The 24,128-nt window shown below is 40.1% G+C and overlaps 1 protein-coding gene across 2 annotated transcripts in view; it reads right to left on the minus strand.

The window, feature by feature from the left end:
* Positions 1-6,454: 6,454 nt before the first annotated feature.
* LOC138851877 (FGGY carbohydrate kinase domain-containing protein-like) overlaps positions 6,455-24,128 on the minus strand; it is a gene marked incomplete at its 5' end in the record, with an annotated part of 33,976 nt that continues 16,302 nt past the window's right edge. For both annotated transcript variants that reach the window (XM_070081390.1, XM_070081389.1), the window contains 1 exon segment: positions 6,455-10,081. In XM_070081390.1, the coding sequence (XP_069937491.1) occupies positions 9,906-10,081 (176 nt within the window).

Below are 24,128 nucleotides of genomic sequence, written 5' to 3' on the forward strand. Positions count from 1 at the left end.
ACAAGTTTTACCTATTCAGTATATATATATATATATATATATATATATATATATATATTGGCCGGACTTGAGTCCTGGAGATGGGAAGTACAGTGCCTGCACTCTGAAGGAGGGGTGTTAATGTTGCAGTTTAAAAACTGTAGTGTAAAGCACCCTTCTGGCAAGACAGTGATGGAGTGAATGATGGTGAAAGTTTTTCTTTTTAGGGCCACCCTGCCTTGGTGGGAATCGGCCAGTGTGATAATAAAAATATATATATATATATATTGACAAAACATTCACAAAAATATGATACAAGGTAAAACAACATAGGTAACTCAGCGCTACATCTCGAATACTTCGTCCAGCTCCCCAGCGGTGGGCCGCGTGCCCAGAATGCTGCAGGCATTTCCTCTCTGGATCGCAACACTGAGTCTCTGAAAGAGGAAGCTGGTCGCCCTGTGGTCCTTTGTTTCTATGATGAGCTTTTCACCCAGCTCTATTAAGAACTTTAGAGCACACTTGCCCCATGCTCCAAGGGTCTCCGACCCTATTGGGATGAAGTTATAACAAGGGGGAAGGTCTTCATATTTGCGGATCTTCTGAGTCTCCCTGTGGCTGGCAGCTCCACCCCCTTCCACTACGGAGTATGGCAAGTAGGTGTCTGCCAATGTGGCGGCACATGTGTAGTCCCAGGCAATCTGCTTTCCATCCTTTCAAGGTAGCATAGTGGCTCCATCAGGACGCTTTAGACTTCCGTCAGACCTCTGCACTTGGGGTTCCCGTTGAGCTGGGCAACGGGCTGTGGCAAGACTTCTCTTTATGATGTCATTGACCTCCTCATGCCTGGCATACTTCCCTTCTGCTGTGTGACACACGAGACCACGAAGTCCGAATTGATCAGCTGTCGCCCTGCCGCAAATACACCTATGTTCGGTGAGGATGGGGGCGGCTAGGCGAAGAGCAACACCAATCATATATATATATATATATATATATATATATATATATATATATATATATATATATATATATATATATTAGCTTAAGATCCTCTTCATTCAGTCCTTGTTTAAGGTAATTTCTGAGGGAAGCGTAGTAAGTACTGAAGTTATTCTTGAAGACTCAGTGCTAATGGAGGTGGGAAGACTGGGCGCACAACTCTGTTATGAGTCCAGATGATGATGCTATGAATATTAATTAACAGATCTTGTGTAGAACCAGCACCTGGTTCTGTTTGAACACACACACACACATACGGTGAAGCACTTCAAGAAATTAGAGAAAGCGCAAAGGTTTGCAATAAGACTAGTCCCAGAGGTAAAGGGGATGTCCTATTAAGAAAGGTTAAGGGAAATCGGCCTGACGAGACTGGAGGATTAGGGGAGACATGATAACGACATACGAAATACTGAGAGGAATAAATAAGGTGGACAGAGACAGGATGTTCCATAGAGGGGACACAGCAGCAAGGGGTCATAGTTGAAGACTCAGATGAGTCAATGAGATGTTAGGAAGTATTTCTTTAGTCATAGAATTATCAGGAAGTAGAATAGTTTGGCAATTGACGTAGTGGAGGCAGGACCCATACATAGTTTTAAGACGAGGTATGATAAAGCTCATGGAGCAGGGGGAGAGAGGACCTAGTAGCGATCAGTGACGAGGCGGAGCCAGGAGCTATGTCTCGACCCCTGAAACCACAAATAGGCGAGTACAACCTGACGATACTAGACGACAGGAGTGATAGGGGAGGACATGATAATGACATATAAAATACTGAGGAACTGACAAGGTGGACAGGGACAATGTTCCAGAGATGTGACACAGCTTTAAGCAGAGGTTTGATAAAGCTCACGGTTCAGGGAGAGTGACCTAGTAACGACCAGTGAAGAGGCGGGGCCAGGAGCTTGGACTCGACCCTTGCAACCTCAACTAGGTGAGTACAGCAACAAGAGGACACAACTGGAAGTCAACAATTCAGATAAGTTACAGAGATATTACGAAATATTTCTTCAGCTTTAGAGTTGTCAGGAAAGTGTAGTGGACGCAGGACCAATACATAGCTTTAAGAAGAGGTACGATAAAGTTATGAAGCAGGGAGAGAGTGGACCTGGTAGCGACCAGCGAAGAGGTGGAGTCAGGAGCTATGAATCGACCCCTGCAACCACAAATAGGTAAGAGCACATACAAACTTTGAACAGAGAGGGCCTAGTAATAACCAGCAAAGAGGCGGGGCCAGGAGCTGTGACTCGACCCCTGCAAGCACAACTAGGTGAGTACACACACACAGGGTAATCTTGCGTTAAGATTTTCGACACTGTGATTAAAAATGTTATGACTGAGAACTTGACAATTAGTTTGTTCCAGGTGTTCCTGGTGTTCCAGGTGTTCCTGGTGTTCCTAGTGTTCCAGGTGTTCCTAGTGTTCCTGGTGTTCCAGGTGTTCCTAGTGTGTCTGTGTGGAACAAATTACATGACATAATACTCTGGGGAGAGAGTTTCTCTCTCATTGTTCCTACTCAAGTTATTTTATATCTCGTTAATCTTACTTACCATCTTTACATCTCTCCTTGACAAGTCCCGCACCTCATTTTTTTTTAATCCGGTGTTCCCCGAGGCACGTATTTGTGTGTGTACTCACCTGGTTATGGTCGCAGGAGTCGAATCACATCTTCTGGCCCCTCTTCGCTAGTCGCTACTTGTCCCACTCTTTCCCTTCTCCAATAGCATTATCATACCTCTTCTTAAAGCTATGTATGGATCCACCCTCCACTACATCACTTTCCAGATTGTTCCACTTCCTGACAACTCTGACTGAAGAAATACTTCCTAACATCCCTGTGATTCATCTGAGTTTTCAACTTCCAACTGTGACACCTTGTTGCTGTGTCCCATCTCTGGGACATCCTGTCTCTGTCCACCTTGTCTATTCCTCTTAGAATTTAGTATGTCATTATCATATCCCCCCCCCTCTCTCTCTTTCCTGTCTTCCAATATCATCAGGTCGATTTCCCTTAACCTCTCTTAGTACGACATGCCCCTTAGCTCCGGGACTAGTTTTGTTGCAAACCTTTGCATTTTCTCTAATTTCTTGATGTGCTTGACCAGGTGCAGTTCCAGACTTGTGCTGTGTTATGGAGCTATAGGACCCAACATGTATTTATGTATCTGTAACAGTTACTCTGGGATACCTAATTATATTGAATTGATGGGGACACAGCACTTAAATGGCCCTAAGGGAAAATCACCCTTAGGGACTGAGAGGCAGCTGTGTCAAGCCCATTTCTCTCAATATAATAGGTTATACTATAGACACACAAACACGCAATTTAAATAAGTAGTTTATAAAGTTGTATTTCTTTTGTTGCTTGGCAACAGTCTTGTAGCTGGTAGGACTTCTGGGTCCTTCTTTCTATTTTCTTGGACATTACGTGTGCCCCAGGGGTGAGTTTTATAACTTGTGGCCATCATACCCAGGGTGACTCAAGTGTGTCAAAACACTGGTTAGTCCAGAAGAAAGAAGGACAATTTGTCCAGATCCACCATGTGGGCTGTCTTAGTTGTATAGCCCTTGTGGTTTAGCGCTTCTTTTTGATTAATAATGGGCTGTCTTAGAAGAGCAGCTAAGGGGTTTTGAATATGTGAGTGCTGTAATTGTATATTCTGTACATATCTATTTAGAATACAGTTATATTTTTATAGTGGTAGTTTAAATAACCTGTGAAGAGGGCTGGTGAAAGGATATCAGAGAGAGAGGATGATCAATCATGTATGTATTACCATAGACATATAAGGCCTTTATATAAAAGCTACTCCACACTAGAACATGTAGTGAGAACCTTACTATCAAAGTAATAAGAGACAACAACATAACATGCTGCATACTTCAATATAGGACTGATGTACACGGTGTACAGAGTCTTGAATGACTCCTTACTGGAGTGTCTGAATGCTATTCTTAGGTTTGCTAGACGCCTCAATTCTGCAGTAGTTATTTGGTTGATGTGCACGTCAGATGTCCTTGATATTATACTCACCCCAAAATCCTTTTCCATGAGTAAGGTTTCTAGTCTTTGGCCACCTAGACTGTACTCTGTCTTTTGGCCACCTAGACTGTACTCTGTCTGTGGTTTTTGCCCTTCCCCAATCTTCATGACTTCACACTTGGTGGAGTTAAACTCTAGGAGCCAGTCGCTGACCAAGCTTGCAGCCTATCCAGGTCCCTTTGTAGTTCTACCTGGTCTTCATCTGATTGAATTGTCCTCATTAACTTTACACCATCTGTAAACAGGGACACTTGCGAGTGTATCCCTATCGGCATGTCATTTACATATAACCACAAACACCAGTCCTAGGACTGACCCCTGTGGAACCCCACTCATTACAAGTGCCCACTCTGACACCTCTATCACCTACCATGACTCGTTGCCTACCTGTCAGGCATTCTCTGATCCATTGCAGTGCCTTCCCTGATCCTCCAGCTTTTGCATTAATCTTTTGTGTGGAACTGTGTCAAAAGCTCGTTTACAGTCTAATAAAATGCACTCGACCCACCCCTCTCTCTTGTCTTACTCCCATCACCTTGTCATAGAACTCCAGTAGATTTGTGTCACAGGATTTCCTTTCCCCAAAACCATGTCGGTTGTCATGAATAATCTCATTCCTTTCTAGGTGCTCCACCAGTCTTCTCCAAGACTTTGCAAAATATACATGTCAGTGACACTGGTCTGTAGTTTAATGTTGCATGTCTGTCTCCTTTCTTAAAAACTGGGACTACATTTGCTGTCTTCCACACCTCAGGGAGTCGCCCTGTTTCAGTAGATGTGTTGAAGCTTGTCATTAGCGGCACACAGAGTGCCTCTGCTCCCTCTCTTAGGATCCATGGAGAGATGTCCAGCCCCATCGCACTTATGAGAGTAATTTTAAGACGACATTTCGGTCAAGTCACAGCTAAGGCGAGAAAAGTAGAGGTCTAGAGCCTGTGTGTAGGGGCATAGAAAGAAGGTAGTAGCAGTAGTGATAGTATTAGTAGTAGTAGCAGTGATAGCAGAGGTGATAAACTTGTTTAGTAATAGAAACGAATAATAATAATCATAATATATCTTGGGTATGACCACCTTAATTAAAGAAGCCATTAAATATCTCGAGAGAGGGTCATTAACATTAACTATCTGCTACAGTAACATCATTTACAGGCGTCAGCAACTCTGCATGTAACTACACATAAAACATTATTACATAAATTCATGCTAATTGTAATAACCATCATAACTTAAGTAATATATGTTAATGAGATGGGTGATGCTGTGTCCGGAAGTGACTGGTAAGAGATATAGTATTCACATGATCGTGTGTATAGAACGTTAATATTAGTATGTACAGGAGTTTACCAACATCTTAAAGAGGCCCAGGAGCTTTAGCTCAACACTCTTAAAGGAGCCTAACAACTTAACATTCTCAAAGAAGCCCAGAAGCTGTAGATCAACACCTTTGAGGCCCAGGAGATGTAGATCATCACCTTTGAGAGGTCCAGATGTAGATCAACACCTTCAAGAGAAACAAAAGCCACAGACCAATGCAGATATAGTCAGAAAACTAAGTGTATCTTGCACGACCCACGAAAGGCATCCCCCATATTGCACAACCCTAGTTCCTTCTACCTGAATAAATATATAATAGGCCCAGGTACACTTAAGTTCAATTTTCATACATAGTGTAAAGTGCTGACAATAGCCAACAAGAAAGGAATAGTGCAGAGAGTGACACAAGCTCCTAATGTAGATGAAGATCTAAAGAGAATCAGAAGCTTAGTAAGTTTATTTAGGTACAGTTACACAAATTATCATACAAACTGAAGAGGCATTCTGTATTTCTCACGTAGATCACTGTCCCATAATTCTCTAACACTAAGTTTGAAGCTGCTCACAAGTTGTAGGGGATGAGGTTTGGAAGTCACTTGAATCAGGAACTTATAATTTATCTAACAAGAATCAATACAGGTGAGCCATACAGTCCTTCACCTTAAAGCGCTTTTCAGTGGTTTTCGATTATACCCATTCTTCATTTATTCAGACTTCCTAAACTAAATATATTCACCACTCACTATATGCTAAGGATGAAAATATTTTAAAGTAATGTGTGCACTGTATATACATTTTTTAGACCTAGCTCTATTACTGACTTAATATATGATAGAGTCAACATGTTATCAGACTTTTATGTGCATCTGAATGTGAAAAAAGGCTGTTTCACCTTACAGCAATTTTTGCTTTACAGCAGTAGTCCGGAACCTAACCTGCTGTATAAGCAGGGCCCTCCTGTACAGCAGTAGCCTGGAACCTAACCTGCTGTATAAGCAGGGCCCTCCTTTACAGCAGTAGCCTGGAACCTAACCTGCTGTATAAGCAGGGCCTGTCTGTATTAAAAAAATTTCTGCATATGAATAATTTTTCTGTATAGGACAATAACAATGTCTCTCATTATAGGACTTTATTAAAATAGAATGGAAAAATACATGTTTGCATTAAACATCACTGTAACATAGGGATGTTCTCAGTGAATCACATAACGTGGAATGCCTAGTTATCTAGTATGTGAGCCCATGTGTGCAAAGTAATTGAGCAAAATACGTATAAATACAGTGGTACCTCGAATTTCGACCAGCTCCCAACTCGAACAATTATGTAAGTGTATTTTTGGGGTCTGAAATGGACTAATCTAATTTACATTATTCCTTATGGGAACAAATTCGCTCAGTCACGGCACTTGAACAGCCTTCTGGGACGCATTAAGTTCGTAACTTGAGGCACCAGTGTACTTACAATATTTTAATATCTCGCTGGGGAAGAATCCTTCCTCCATAAGCCATGCATGTCTTAAGAGGTGACTAAAATCCCCAGAACAAGGAGCTAGTAACCCCTTCTCCCATATAAAGAAAACTTTCATTTCTTCGTCTTTGGGGTCACCTTGCCTCGGTGGGAGACAGCCAATGTGTTTAAAAAAAATTTAATGGGATGTCAGCAGGATTTATAAAAAATTTACATTCCAGACCAATTAGGATGTCTAACACATTTTTAGACAATTCTTATTTGCATCAGGTTTCTTAATACATTTTCATATTAAAATATCCGAATAGTATGAAAAGCTTAATTCCAAAGAGAAAATTTCTAACACAGCTGATGATGTTGCAGGTGATGTTACCTGCAAGTGAATTAATGATGATTTCACCTGCTGCCCGATCTCCGACCAGACCTCCTGGTTGATGGTAAAATACATTCATCTATACAGGCATCATTCATTCTACTGATGAAGCTTACAACATGTGACAGCTGTAACCATCTTCTGCAAGTATATAAACACACCAAACCATGTAACAGGTGGGGTTTAAACCCATAGTGAGTGAGTTTAGGACTCACTTGCAAAAGGTTCAAACCCTACCTGTTTCATGGCTTGTTTACAATTATGTTATAACTTCCTTAATTATGAGTTATATAAACCCCGGTTTTACGACCTACATACAATAGAACCCCCATATCCACTGATTCGGTATCTGCAGTTCAAGTTATCCATGATTTACTGTGGCCCAAAAATAATCTCTTAATTTTGCATAATAATGGCCCCAAAGCACAAAAGTAGAGAAGCTGGCAGTTCTTCAAAGCCTAAGAGAAGCCGTGAAGTGTTTTCCATCAGTGAAAAAACTAAAATTCTCCACTTATTGTCCATAAATTATCAATTAAGCTTTATAACAGGTATGTATAGAACTTATATATAAGGTCTGCTACTATCTGCATTTTCAGTATCCATGGCAGGTCCTTGGAACTTACCCCCTGCAGATACGGGGATCCTGTGCTTTATACCTAGTGATTAACAAAATGCAAAATGTCATTTGAACTCAAGAGTGATGAACATAGTTTAAACTTCCTCCTGCCCATCAACCCCAACAATTAACCTCGACTAACCCTCCCTCTGACCACCACTTCACAGCCCAAATTACTAGCCAAGACCCTACGCACTCATTAACAATATCCATCATAAGAAAGGCTTTCAGAATTCTTAGATTCATTCAGGATAATATACACCACATACTGTATTTTCCAGCTTATAAAGTGTAAGTGCTGGCTTCTTGCTGGCACAATTTTTCCAAGCAGTTGTAACTTTGTTAAACAATTGCTAAAGATTAACCCAAAGCCTACATTTGACCCTGACCTTGAGCATATCAGACACAGGCTGATTTTCCAAGACTTTTTTGTGGGAAATAAAAGCAGGCCTTATATGTTGGAAAATACAGTACGTGAGGCTTATAATGAAGTAAGAGCCACCAGCAGGATTCACAGATGAAGCTGCACCAGCAAGGAATCTGCCAGATTTATCCTATGATATAAAAGCTAAATGGAGCAATTATTTTTCTTTTAATCAGGGGGAGTGCTAAACTATACATGTTGTATAGAAATTGCAGAATGGAAGCCATTAGTACACAAATAACCCGCACATAGCAGAAAGAAACTTACGACATTTGAGTCTAACTTAGACCATTAATAAGTTTATTCAGGTATACACATATACAGTTATATAGATTATCATACATAGCAGCATATGTGTAGAGAACCTGGGATAACCCAAAAAAAGTCAAAGTGACTTATTTCCATTGGGGTCCCATGATATTAAGTTTCTTTCTCTTATGTGCAGGTTCTTTGTTATTGCTCCAGTCATGTTATTGTTCCTTTTTATTCTTTAGGGAGATGTCAGAGTTTAATCCAAGGAAGGAGAGAATAAGGCAGAAAGTGTCCAAGAGGGTGTATATATTAGGATGGAGGGAAGGGGTAAAAGTAGTCTCATGAAGGTTTGGAGAGAATAGTAAAGGGGGTTTTAAGAGGTAGGGGCTTCAACATCCAGCAGTCATGTGTGAGCCTGTTAAACAAGCTTTTTTTTTTTGGGGGGGGGGGGATTGGGCACTACTGAAATGTGAATAGGGTAAAATTTATGAAGGAATATAGGGAAACAGGCTAGCTAACTTTGAGTCCTGGAGGTGGGAAGTACAGTACTTGTACTCCGAGAGATGGGTGATAATGTCGCAATTCAGAGAGATGTGGCACTTGTGCACTTCTGGTGAGACAGCTGACAAATGAGTATTAATGTATTTCCTTCTTTGGATCACCGTACTTTGAAGGGAGAAGGCTAATGCAGCAAAAAGACTAATTTTGAGGATAAATTTTAAAATTAACATCCAAGTGCCAGAAAAATGAAGTCTAGGAGGCCTGATCATAATTATACTAAGAGGCGATGACAGGTTAGACTGAGAGATGTGGGATCAACACCAATGGGCCAAACTGGAAGCTGAACACAGGAATGAACTATAAAAAAAAGTGCTTTTGAGTGGAAAGTGGCTAAATGGAATGGACTGGGGAAGGCGGTAGTGAGGTAAAATTCCATACACGAATTCAAATGTAAATATGACATTGTAGTATGTTAGTCTCACTTGATGATCAGTAGTTGACAAGGCCCAGGAGCTAGTGCTAAACTCCTGGAACACATGCAAGCTTGCCTGTCTTATCAACTTGTCAGTATTATATACCAGTCAGACTTGCTCGAGGACAAAACACTTTTTTTATGTTGGCAATATACACCTACCATCCGACTTACGACCGTGTTTTTTATGCCAAATTTCTGGGAAATAAACAATTAATTGTGTTGTACACAGTGTTTATCCTAAACCTTACAGTATAAAATACAGTACTAACAGCATAAAAAGTAAAGTAAAACATGAAATACCAAAATAAAACAAAATAAAGTCATTACAAAAATTTTTTTTTTTTTTTTATTATCACACTGGCCGATTCCCACCAAGGCAGGGTGGCCCGAAAAAGAAAAACTTTCACCATCATTCACTCCATCACTGTCTTGCCAGAAGGGTGCTTTACACTACAGTTTTTAAACTGCAACATTAACATTATTCAGTAGTAAAGTTCGGCTTACGACCGGTTTCTCGGAACCGAACTCGGTCGTAAGTCGGATGGTAGGTGTATTAAATTTCTGACATGATGTGCTTGTATTCCTTTTGGTCTCTTTGCATCTTCTTGAAAACTGCATATTTCTGGTTGTGGTACCTGAGTAAATAAGAATAAGACACTGTTAGTGTATTACAGTAGTTAATAAAAATTTGGTTTGCTTTTTTTTTTTTTTGTCTGTTTTAGGAGCTTAACTGTGTTCCTGTAGATGGACTAGATTTCTAGCTGTCTGACCAATGTTTTCCCAGTCACAACCTTCAAATCAAAAAGTTATTTCTTTGCAAAGGTTACAATGTGTGTTTACATTTCATAATTTGATTGGTACAAAGAAAGCCCACTATCATGCTGAGGTATTTCGGGCAGACTTAACCTAATACAGTGGACCCCCGGTTTACGATATTATTTCATTCCAGAAGTATGTTCAGGTGCCAGTACTGACCGAATTTGTTCCCATAAGGAATATTGTGAATTAGATTAGTCCATTTCAGACCCCCAAACATACACATACAAACGCACTTACATAATTGGTCGCATTGGGAGCTGATCGTAAACCGGGGGTCCACTGTACTTAGACTACACAGGTGAAGAGCAGTAGATTACAAATATACAACATTTTACTTTATTATTAATATGAGGTAGTACAATTTGTGATACAGACATACATTTTTAAGTTTGTAATAATGGCATAATAGTTAAGGAATAATAAAATATTTGGGAGAGTTGCTTCAAATTTGGTTAAAGATTAGTATAGTGTGGGTTTGGTTGTTATTGAGAGATAAGATGATTTTTATGTATAATTCTAAATTGATTTGTGGGCAGGGGACCTCTTGCTGCTTCAGGCAAAGAGTTCCAGACCTTCATGTGCATTGCATTTCTGCATATTGTGAGACTGACACGAGGGATGTCAAAAAGTGTTTTGTGCCTCGTGTTATGCTGAAGCTGTCTAGGAGGAGTTAGGGTGGAGGGTTGATATTGGAATTTAATGTTCTGTATATGTATATAGTAGGCACAATAATAAGTATGTATATTTTGTATTTTAAGCAAGTTCAAGCATTTGAAGAGTGGTGGGGTGTATTGTCTGGCACAGGAGTTTGTGATCATCTTCACAGCAGCTTTTTGCTGGGTTATTGAAGGTTGAAAGTGATTGGCTGTGGTAGATCACCAAGCACAAATACCATAGGTGAGGTAAGGGTATATTAGAGAGTGATATAGTAAGGAGCACCATTTGGGGTACATAGTACCGTATCTTGGAAATTTTCTTAGTTATACGCTGGATGTGGGTTTGGAATTTAAGATTACAGTCAAGGTAGAAATTTGTCCTTAGTGTGTCTGTAATGGGTGAACCAGTTATGAATATATTTAGCGCTCTGGTCACCAGGAGGTCTGTACACCACTACACCATTAGGCCCAGTTAAGTCTTGTATGGTTTCATAGTGACTACCTCAGTGTCAGTGCTAGAATTCTGAAGGATTGGTATTAATTAATTTTACACTATAGCGAAATTCACAGTAATCAAGACCTAGTTGTATAGGATAACTTTATTTGCTGTGCTGTTGGTACATAATGTCTTTGGTTAATTTTTCAGTTCTTGGCTGTTTCCCACCAAGGCAGGGCAGCTCAAAAAAGAAGAAACACTTTCAACATCACTGTCTTGCCAGAGGTGCACCTACAGTTCAAAAACTGCAACATATCTACACCCTCCTTCGAAGTGCAAGAACTATATTTCCCACCTCCAGCACTGCAACACCCCCACCCATCCTTCAGAGTGCTGGAACTGTACTTCTTACCTTCAGGAGACCAAAAAAATGTCAAATTTAGAATATTAAAATAGCAGCAATTAACCCGTAAACGGTCCAAACGTATATATACGTTTTTTCAACTTTTGAAAGTATATAAAAAAAGTAGATCTTCTTTTTGTTTTTTTTACATTTGAAAATGTGTAAAAAAAAATCTGATCAACTTTTTTTTTTTGGTTATATTTGAAAATATGTAAAAAAAACGTAGATCTACTTTTGTAGCACTTGTGAACGTAGATCTGCTTTTGTACTACACATGTGAACGTAGATCTGCTTTTGTAGCACTACATAGATCTGCTTTTGTAGCACTACACATGTGAACGTAGATCTGCTTTTGTAGCACTACACATGTGAACGTAGATCTGCTTTTGTAGCACTACACATGTGAACGTAGATCTGCTTGGACCGTTTACGGGTTAAAAGAAACCTGTTCCATTATTACTATAAGGAACTGATTTAATATACGAATAAGGGGAAGGTGGTGGCTGGTAATAATGACTGTGGTGGTAGAGATGAGATCATTTTGCTATTATTGTAACAACAGACTTTGTGTTGAAAATGGTGTGAAATGTCGACAAGTTGAAGATTAAGGCATATGTGCAACAGTTGGGTATCTTTATGAAGCGTTTCACTTACACAGTGGGCTTCTTCAGTCAAATACAGAGGAAGAAGGTGTAGTAGTGAAATAATGATGATGTAATCAGTCCATCAACCTTGGAGAAAAAGGATTTGATATGGTCAGTCCCTCAGCCTGGAATAGAGTTCAACTCCATGGTCAAATTAAATCCTTAGAATAAAACCCCACCAAAAAATGTATAGTGTACCACAAAAAGCCAAATTAGCTACAGACCCTAGTCAAAGTTATACATATCACCAACCTCCCCATATTTTGAATATCCTTATACTCTTTAACCCTTTAAATAATCATACCAGCACATTTTTTTTTTTTTTTATTATCACACCGGCCGATTCCCACCAAGGCAGGGTGGCCCGAAAAAGAAAAACTTTCACCATCATTCACTCCATCACTGTCTTGCCAGAAGGGTGCTTTACACTACAGTTTTTAAACTGCAACATTAACACCCCTCCTTCAGAGTGCAGGCACTGTACTTCCCATCTCCAGGACTCAAGTCCGGCCTGCCGGTTTCCCTGAATCCCTTCATAAATGTTACTTTGCTCACACTCCAACAGCACGTCAAGTATTAAAAACCATTTGTCTCCATTCACTCCTATCAAACACGCTCAAGAATGCCTGCTGGAAGTCCAAGCCCCTCGCACACAAAACCTCCTTTACCCCCTCCCTCCAACCCTTCCTAGGCCGACCCCTACCCCGCCTTCCTTCCACTACAGACTGATACACTCTTGAAGTCATTCTGTTTCGCTCCATTCTCTCTACATGTCCGAACCACCTCAACAACCCTTCCTCAGCCCTCTGGACAACAGTTTTGGTAATCCCGCACCTCCTCCTAACTTCCAAACTACGAATTCTCTGCATTATATTCACACCACACATTGCCCTCAGACATGACATCTCCACTGCCTCCAGCCTTCTCCTCGCTGCAACATTCATCACCCACGCTTCACACCCATATAAGAGCATTGGTAAAACTATACTCTCATACATTCCCCTCTTTGCCTCCAAGGACAAAGTTCTTTGTCTCCACAGACTCCTAAGTGCACCACTCACTCTTTTTCCCTCATCAATTCTATGATTCACCTCATCTTTCATAGACCCATCCGCTGACACGTCCACTCCCAAATATCTGAATACGTTCACCTCCTCCATACTCTCTCCCTCCAATCTGATATTCAATCTTTCATCACCTAATCTTTTTGTTATCCTCATAACCTTACTCTTTCCTGTATTCACCTTTAATTTTCTTCTTTTGCACACCCTACCAAATTCATCCACCAATCTCTGCAACTTCTCTTCAGAATCTCCCAAGAGCACAGTGTCATCAGCAAAGAGCAGCTGTGACAACTCCCACTTTGTGTGTGATTCTTTATCTTTTAACTCCACGCCTCTTGCCAAGACCCTCGCATTTACTTCTCTTACAACCCCATCTATAAATATATTAAACAACCACGGTGACATCACACATCCTTGTCTAAGGCCTACTTTTACTGGGAAAAAATTTCCCTCTTTCCTACATACTCTAACTTGAGCCTCACTATCCTCGTAAAAACTCTTCACTGCTTTCAGTAACCTACCTCCTACACCATACACTTGCAACATCTGCCACATTGCCCCCCTATCCACCCTGTCATACGCCTTTTCCAAATCCATAAATGCCACAAAGACCTCTTTAGCCTTATCTAAATACTGTTCACTTATATGTTTCACTGTAAACACCTGGTCCACACACCCCCTACCTTTCCTAAAGCCTCCTTGTTCATCTGCTATCCTATTCTCCGTCTTACTCTTAATTCTTTCAATTATAACTCTACCATACACTTTACCAGGTACACTCAACAGACTTATCCCCCTATAATTTTTGCACTCTCTTTTATCCCCTTTGCCTTTATACAAAGGAACTATGCATGCTCTCTGCCAATCCCTAGGTACCTTACCCTCTTCCATACATTTATTAAACAATTGCACCAACCACTCCAAAACTATATCCCCACCTGCTTTTAACATTTCTATCTTTATCCCATCAATCCCGGCTGCCTTACCCCCTTTCATTTTACCTACTGCCTCACGAACTTCCCCCACACTCACAACTGGCTCTTCCTCACTCCTACAAGATGTTATTCCTCCTTGCCCTATACACGAAATCACAGCTTCCCTATCTTCATCAACATTTAACAATTCCTCAAAATATTCCTTCCATCTTCCCAATACCTCTAACTCTCCATTTAATAACTCTCCTCTCCTATTTTTAACTGACAAATCCATTTGTTCTCTAGGCTTTCTTAACTTGTTAATCTCACTCCAAAACTTTTTCTTATTTTCAACAAAATTTGTTGATAACATCTCACCCACTCTCTCATTTGCTCTCTTTTTACATTGCTTCACCACTCTCTTAACCTCTCTCTTTTTCTCCATATACTCTTCCCTCCTTGCATCACTTCTACTTTGTAAAAACTTCTCATATGCTAACTTTTTCTCCCTTACTACTCTCTTTACATCATCATTCCACCAATCGCTCCTCTTCCCTCCTGCACCCACTTTCCTGTAACCACAAACTTCTGCTGAACACTCTAACACTACATTTTTAAACCTACCCCATACCTCTTCGACCCCATTGCCTATGCTCTCATTAGCCCATCTATCCTCCAATAGCTGTTTATATCTTACCCTAACTGCCTCCTCTTTTAGTTTATAAACCTTCACCTCTCTCTTCCCTGATGCTTCTATTCTCCTTGTATCCCATCTACCTTTTACTCTCAGTGTAGCTACAACTAGAAAGTGATCTGATATATCTGTGGCCCCTCTATAAACATGTACATCCTGAAGTCTACTCAACAGTCTTTTATCTACCAATACATAATCCAACAAACTACTGTCATTTCGCCCTACATCATATCGTGTATACTTATTTATCCTCTTTTTCTTAAAATATGTATTACCTATAACTAAACCCCTTTCTATACAAAGTTCAATCAAAGGGCTCCCATTATCATTTACACCTGGCACCCCAAACTTACCTACCACACCCTCTCTAAAAGTTTCTCCTACTTTAGCATTCAAGTCCCCTACCACAATTACTCTCTCACTTGGTTCAAAGGCTCCTATACATTCACTTAACATCTCCCAAAATCTCTCTCTCTCCTCTGCATTCCTCTCTTCTCCAGGTGCATACACGCTTATTATGACCCACTTCTCGCATCCAACCTTTACTTTAATCCACATAATTCTTGAATTTACACATTCATATTCTCTTTTCTCCTTCCATAACTGATCATTTAACATTACTGCTACCCCTTCCTTTGCTCTAACTCTCTCAGATACTCCAGATTTAATCCCATTTATTTCCCCCCACTGAAACTCTCCTACCCCCTTCAGCTTTGTTTCGCTTAGGGCCAGGACATCCAACTTCTTTTCATTCATAACATCAGCAATCATCTGTTTCTTGTCATCCGCACTACATCCACGCACATTTAAGCAACCCAGTTTTATAAAGTTTTTCTTCTTCTCTTTTTTAGTAATTGTATACAGGAGAAGGGGTTACTAGCCCATTGCTCCCGGCATTTTAGTCGCCTCATACGACACGCATGGCTTACGGAGGAAAGATTCTTTTCCACTTCCCCATGGACAATAGAAGAAATAAAAAAGAACAAGAGCTATTTAGAAAAAGGAGAAAAACCTAGATGTATGTATATATATATATGCATGTGCGTGTCTGTGAAGTGTGACCAAAGTGTTAGTAGGAGTAGCAAGATATCCCTGTTATCTTAGCGTGTTTATGAGACAGAAAAAGAAACCAGCACATATGAACAATAATTCCTTAAAGCACGAGTCAGTAAATGAAAAAAAACCAAGATCAGCAAACCTTGGAGCTAAAATACTTATTATCACCCCTAACTGTTTTAAAGTAAATAAGGCAATAATTTTCTTTAAATCAAACTCAAAATTAGCCCCCAACCCCACCATGAACATTGTCAACAAGAGATAATTAACCTGTAAATGGTCCAAGCAGATCTACATTCACATGTGTAGTGCTACAAAAGTAGATCTAAGTTTTTTTATATTTCAAATATAACAAAAAAAAGTAGATGAAAGTTTTTTTACACTTTTTCAAATGTTGAAAAAACGTATATATACGTCTGGACTGTTTACGGGTTAATAAAAAAGTCTGAATAGAAGAGCCTCGCTAAACTAAAGTAAAATATAAACACCAGCCGTCACTAAAGTCAAAGAACGAACCAAAGCTGAAACTGGTGTATGTGCGGGCAACCAGGCTGAGAACGGAATTTAAATTCTCTTAGTTATAGCCGCCACACATACAAAAATCATCACCCAAATACTCCGTGTAAAAAATATAATTCCAACCCCCTAATATGATTAACAAAGAAATCCCTACATCCCCCACACGATTCAGCAACACCGTTAACATTACCAGTCTTCTCATTCTGTTAATAAATCACTAACACATAACTCAAACCCAACCAATCTCAGCCCAGGAGAATCCTAATTAAATTGGGCCTAATAATCAAAGTCTCTGTGGATAAAAGAAAATAAAAAAATAAATATATGAACTGATTATACCTTTTATCACCATCCATATAATCCCCCTATAGTACATCACCATAAAAGAAATAAATAAAATGACCTCTAAGAATAAAGTCCTAACCCAATCATAAAGTTGCCACAACAGAGGATGAGTTTAAAAAAATAATTTCCCACTCAAACCAGAACTTAACCTCACAAAAATTAATGCTATAAATAATAAAAATACTAATCTCACTCAGACCATGGAGCTAAGCTCTTCTCCAGGCTGACGGGTTGATTACATCTTCATTTTACTACTACACTTTGCTTCCTCTGTATTGGACTGAAGAAGCTCACGGTGTAAGCAAAACAAAACGCTTCATCAATAAAGTGACTCGACTGTTGTGCATCTTAATCTTCAACAGACTTTGTCTGTTGTCTTATATTTCCAAAGTCTGTTAAATCGAGGACTTATTTTCATGGAAAACTCGAGGGATCATACAGTGCCTAGGGATGAAAATTAGACACGTGCAACATCTCGGTATCTTTATTGTAGATGTTTCGTCATCCAGTGGCTTTCTCAATACAAATTCAAGGACATAAATGGAAGACAGTAGTACTATATACAAAAGATGAGGTAGAGACTCCCTCAGCCTTAAGAATAAGAATAAAATCTTTTATTTTGACATGATACATGGTTGTACAAAGGAATATAATAGTTGGGTGTACATGCCAAAAGCCCCTTTATATGTAGAGCATTTCAGGCAAAACTTAAAAATTAACTTAAGATTAAGAAGGCAATAATAGTTCAGCTGGTCATTAGATAAGTTACAGTGAGTACAAAAGAATTTAATATTTTATTAGGTAATGCTACATGGCTCTGACAAGTCTAGTAGAGAATAATTATACTATTGAATTACTTTATAAAGATTACAGTACTACAATAGAACAATTTACAATATGATGTATTACAATTTAGTACTATTTAAAACAATGAAATATAGACATCCTAATTTTGTAGTACAGTAGTGGGTAAGCGGTTGAGCAATCCTCAGCACAATATGAGTAGCTGGTAGGTATTACGTATGGTTTGTCTGGGTGATGAGGTAATTTCTTAGTAGGGCCTTAAACTGATTTGCAGACAGGGATCCTTTAGTGTGTTCTGGCAATGAATTCCAGATCTTCGGGCCCTTTACATGCATAGCATTTTTGCATAGGGAGAGATGGACATGGCTGTGTGTTCCGTTATAGTTATCAAGGAGGACTTTATATTTGAGTATAGTGTATGTAGTAGGCACAATAATACGTGTGGATGTTTTGTATATTAAGCAAGTTAAGACTATTGAAAAGTGGTAGTGTGTGTTGTCTAATGCAGGAGTTAGTAATGAATTGCACTGCAGATTTTTGTTGAGTTATCAAAGGCTTAAGGTGATTTGCTGTGGTTGAGCCCCATGCACAAATACCATAGGCGAGGGTTTCGGGGGTTAACACCCCAGTGGCCCAGTCTGAGACCAGGCCTCATGGTGAATCAGGGCCTGATCAACCAGGCTGTTACTGCCCAGTTGGTCAAGTACTGACTATAGGTGCCTGTCCAGTGCCTTCTTGAAGACAGCCAGGGGTCTATTGGTAATGCCCCTTATGTATGCCGGGAAGCAATTTAACAGTCTTGGGCCCCGGACACTTACTGTGTTGTCTTTCAGTGTACTTGTGGCGCCCCTGCTTTTCATTGGAGAAATGTTGCATCTCCTGCCGAGTCTTTTGCTTTAACATGGAGTGATTTTTGTGTGCAGGTTTGGTACCAATCCCTCCAGGACATTCCAAGTGTATATTATCATATATCTCTCACCTGCATTCGAGGGAACACAGATCAAGGACCTTCAACTGTTCCCAGTAGTTTAGGTGCCTTATCGCACTTATGTGTGCCATGAAAGTTCTTTGTACACTCTCCAGGTCTGCAATGTCACCAGTATTCCAGCCTAGAGAGCACAAGCGATTTGAAGAGAATCATCATGGGCTTGGCATCCCTAGTTTTGAAGGTTCTCATTATCCATCCTATCATTTTCCTAGTGGATGAGGTAGATACATTGTTGTGGCTCTTGAAGGCGAGGGTAAATGAGTGGTACAGAGCAAGAAGAGCTGATTGGGGTGCATAGTACAGTATCTTTGAAAGGATGCCTACTGTTTTGGAGAATTTCGTGGAAATTTGCAACTGCAGTCAAGGTGGAGACCTAGAAATATGCCCTCTGTCTGTTTAAAAATGGGTGAACCATTTATCAATATATTTAGCTGTACATTTGAAACTCAGTTTCCCAATAGCATGAAATAGGTTTTGTCTATATTGAGAGTAAGTTTGTTGGTGGTCATCCAATTAGATATTTTTAGTAGTTCGGCATTTATAGTGTCTGTTAGTATGGTTGGTAATAAAAGGGTTTAAGGAGATTAGATGCATTTGGTAGGCCATTGATGTAAATGAGAGAGAGAAGTGGGCCAAGGACACTCCCCTGTGGGACTCCAACAAGAATAGGTTGTGTAGTGAAGCTGGCTCCATTTGTGTATACATACTGGGTTATATTGCTAAGATAAGATTTTAGGTAATCGAGAGAGTGTCCTCTGACCCGGTAATGTTCAAGTTTTAGGTGCAAATGGTCATGGTCAACTGTATCAACAGCTTTTTGCAAGTCTATGAAAAGTCCTAGAGGAAATTCATTTTTTCAAGTGCACAATATGTATAATAGCATCATTAGTACAGTGGACCCCCGGTTTGTGATATTAATCCATTCTTGAGAGCTCATCGTAAACCAAAATTATCGAAAAGCGAATCAATTTTCCCATAAGAAATAATGGAAATCAAATTAATCCATGCAAGACACCCAAAAGTATAAAAAAAAAAAATGTACCACATGAAATATTAAGTTTAATGCACACAAACTGAAGAAGACATGCACAGTTTGTAGTACTCTACTAACAATAGAATACATGACACTTACCTTTAATGAAGATCTGGTGATGATTGATGGGATGGAAGGAGGGGAGAGTGTCGAACTTACTGTTTAGAAGGGGAATCCCCTTCCATTAGGACTTTAGGTAGCAAGTCCTTTTCCAGGGTTACTTCCTTTCTTCTTTTAATGCCACTAAGACCAGCTTGAGAGTCACTGGACTTCTGTCATACAACATATCTGTCCATAGAGGCCTGTACCTCTTGTTCCTTTATGACTTTCCTAAAGTGGTTCACAACATCGTCATTGTACAGGTTGCCAACACGGCTTGCAGTAGCTGTGTCAGGGTGATTTTGATCAAAAAAGGTTTGCACTTCAAGCCACTTTGCACACATTTCCTTAATCTTTGAAGTAGGCAACGTTTTCAATTTCTTTATCCCCTCCTCCGAAGCAGTTTCCTCAGGTCTGGCCTCTTGCTGTTGAAGATGATCTACCAGCTCATCAGTGCTTAGTTCGTCATTGTCCTCCTCCAACCCCAAGGACTTCCCCAATGCCACAATGGATTCCTCAACTGGTATAGGATTCCCAGGGTTAGCCTCAAACCCTTCAAAATCCCTTTTGTCTACACATTCTGGCCACAGATTTCAAGGTCCCCTTAGTCACTCCCTCCCAAGCCTTACCTATAAGGTTTACACAATTGAGGATATTAAAGTGATCCTTCCAAAACTCTTTGAGTCAATAGTGTCTGTGGTCACTTCAAAGCACCTTTCAAACATAGCTTTTGTGTACAGTTTCTTGAAGTTTGAAATGGGCTGCAGGAGAGGAGTGGTATTAGGAGGCAAAAACTTGACCTTAATGAAGCTCATGTCCCCAGAAAGTCGCTCTGCCAAGTCTGTAGGATGACCAGGGGCATTGTCTAATTTCTTTAAAATTAGGTAATTTTTCACATTGGGGGCAAATGCATGGTGTAACCAGTCAGAAAAAGTCCCTAGTGACCCATGCCTTACTGTTTGCCCTCCACAGCACACACACAAATTAGCCTTGAGGATATTCTTTTGCCTGAACGCTCTGGGAGTTTCTGAGTGATACACCAATAAAGGCTTCACTTTGCAATCACCACTAGCATTGGCACACATCAGAAGAGTAAGCCTGTCTTTCATAGGCTTATGTCCTGGGAGTGCCTTTTCCTCCTAAGTAATGTAGGTCCTGCTTGGCAATTTCTTCCAAAACAGGCCTGTTTCGTCGCAATTAAACACTTGTTCAGGTTTCAAGTCTTCACTGTCTATGTAATCCTTGAATTCATTCACATATTTTTCAGCTGCTTTATGGTCCAAACTGGCAGCCTCACCATGCCTAATCACACTATGTATGCCACTACGATTCTTAAATCTTTCAAACCAACCTTTAATTCACCACTAGTTGCAGGCAATTTCTTTAGCAAATCGTCATGCAACTGCCTAGCCTTTTCACAAATGATCGCTTGAGAGATGCTATCTGTTTTTCATTTATCCACACCAATAACAGTCTCTCAACATCTTCTAACACTTGCGGTCGCTGTTTCGTAATCACAGTTACACCTTTTGCAACAACAGCTTCCTTGATTGCTGTTTTCCTGGTCACTATAGTAGAGATGGTTGATTGGGGTTTTGTATACAACCTGGCCAGCTCCGACACACACACTCCAATTTTGTACTTTGCAATTATCTCTTTCTTCGTTTCAATAGTCATTAACACCCTTTTTGTGCAAGAAAGGTATAAAATATCGACAATATGAAAGTTAAGACACATGTGCAACATCTGGAAATCTTTATTGTAGACGTTTCGCCATCCAGTGGCTTTATCAATACAGATTCTAGGACATAATAAGAAGACAGTAGAACTATATACAAAACATGAGGCAATCAGTCCCTCAGCCTTGGAGTTAGTGTTCACAGCATCGTGGTGGAGGAGAATCTGGAGCAAAGGCAAGAAGACTGGCGGTTATATAGGCGTCAGTGGATAGGGACGGGCAGCAGACGAGGGCAAAGTCACTGGTAGGCGGGATTCCCCAGTGGAAGTAGGTCCTTCCCAAAGAGATGGGTTAGTTGCAGCAGCCGTGAAAGACATCTTGTAGATGTCCTTCACGGCTGCTGCAACTAACCCATCTCTTTGGGAAGGACCTACTTCCACTGGGGAATCCCGCCTACCAGTGACTTTGCCCTCGTCTGCTGCCCGTCCCTATCCACTGACGCCTATATAACCGCCAGTCTTCTTGCCTTTGCTCCAGATTCTCCTCCACCACGATGCTGTGAACACTAACTCCAAGGCTGAGGGACTGATTACCTCATGTTTTGTATATAGTTCTACTGTCTTCTTATTATGTCCTAGAATCTGTATTGATAAAGCCACTGGATGGCGAAACGTCTACAATAAAGATATCCAGATGTTGCACATGTGTCTTAACTTTCAACACCCTTTTTCTCGAAGGGTTGGCACTAGAAGCTTTCTTGGGGCCCATGGTGACTTTTGCAGAAACAAGCACCAAAAACACTGTGATAATATGGAATGTACCCTTAGATGCGAGCACACTGGCATACACAGGGCAGTTCAAGCCACACGTGGACACGTCATGTATACCAGGTTTTTTAACGGGAACCGAGGCAAAATTTTTGCGTTAAAATGTATCGAATACCGGAGGCATCGCGAACCGGGGGTCCACTGTACTATTTTTTGGTCTGAACCCAAACTGACAAGGGTTGAGTATGTTGTGGGGTACAAAGTAGGAGTAGACTTGTTCGTGAATTAATTTTTTGAAGATTTTAGATAGTACGAGCAAGTTTGATATAGGCCTATAGTTGTTCAATTCAGTTGGATCACCTCCTTTGAGGATTGGGGTGACCGTTACCATCTTGAGTATGGATGGGAAGGTGGAAGATTCACTTTATTTGTTAAAAAGAGTTGCAGTAATTGGTGACAACACATGAGGAGCTTTTTTATACATGAGTGGTGGTAAGTTATTTAGGTGTCCTGCCTTGTTCTTTAGTGTTTTGATAAGTGAGAGTGCAGTTTGTTGGGGCTAAAAATAGAGTACAGGTCTCCCTCAACATTTGCAAGGGTTAGGGGATCAAGAGCCTCGCGAATGTTGAAAAACTGTGAATGTTTGGTGCCCCAATATATTGTAGGGAAATATATTACAATACTGCTTCCTTAACTTGTTGAACCATGAATAATCATAAAATACATGAAAACGTCATAAATTGTACTAAATATATACATGTTATGCTTTAATAATGTATGTTATTTAATAACATGTATATTATTAAATACCACAGACTCCACCACTGCGAGTCCCTACTACCCTCCCTCCGACCCCTGCAACTGGCAGCCAGCCCTCCCACCACTCAGTGTGGTGAGTGTTTTGTTTGTTCATTATTTGCTATTAAACTACAGAATAAATAATGTAAACCCATTCATGACTGCATATTGGAATAGGTATTAGACGGTGACATCATGTGTTTACTCTTGAACACAGCAAAGAATCGAACATTTCTGCTATTGCTAATAATAACAATAGTAATAGTAATAATTACGATATAATTGAAGAAGGAAATTGTACAAAAATACGAGGGAGTGGTTGACACATCGTCAGTGTGACTTTGCTTATGCTGGAGTGAACATTAGTCTCCCTGCTCTTCCAAACATTTCACAATAATTCAGCGGTATTTAATAACATATATGTTATAAATAATAATAGTACATGTTATTATTAATAACATGTATTATTATTAACTTTTTTTTTTTTTTCAACAAGTCGGCCGTCTCCCACCGAGGCAGGGTGACCCAAAAAAGAAAATACATTCATCATCATTCAACACGTTCACCACACTCACACATTATCACTGCTTTTGCAGAAGTGCTCAGAATACAACAGTTTAGAAGCATATACATATAAAGATACACAACATATCCCTCCAAACTGCCAATATCCCAAACCCCTCCTTTAAAGTGCAGGCATTGTACTTCCCATCCGACTATATGAAAATAACCGGTTTCCCTGAATCCCTTCACTAAATATTACCCTGCTCACACTCCAACAGATCGTCAGGTCCCAAGTATCATTCGTCTCCATTCACTCCTATCTAACACGCTCATGCACGCTTGCTGGAAATCCAAGCCCCTCGCCCACAAAACCTCCTTTATGCTCTCCCCTCCCCCATCTTTCCAACCCTTTCGAGGATGACCCCTACCCCTCCTTCCTTCCCCTATAGATTTATATGCTT

The sequence above is a fragment of the Cherax quadricarinatus genome, unplaced genomic scaffold (assembly GCF_038502225.1).
Source record: "Cherax quadricarinatus isolate ZL_2023a unplaced genomic scaffold, ASM3850222v1 Contig2536, whole genome shotgun sequence".
Lineage (NCBI taxonomy): Eukaryota > Metazoa > Arthropoda > Malacostraca > Decapoda > Parastacidae > Cherax > Cherax quadricarinatus.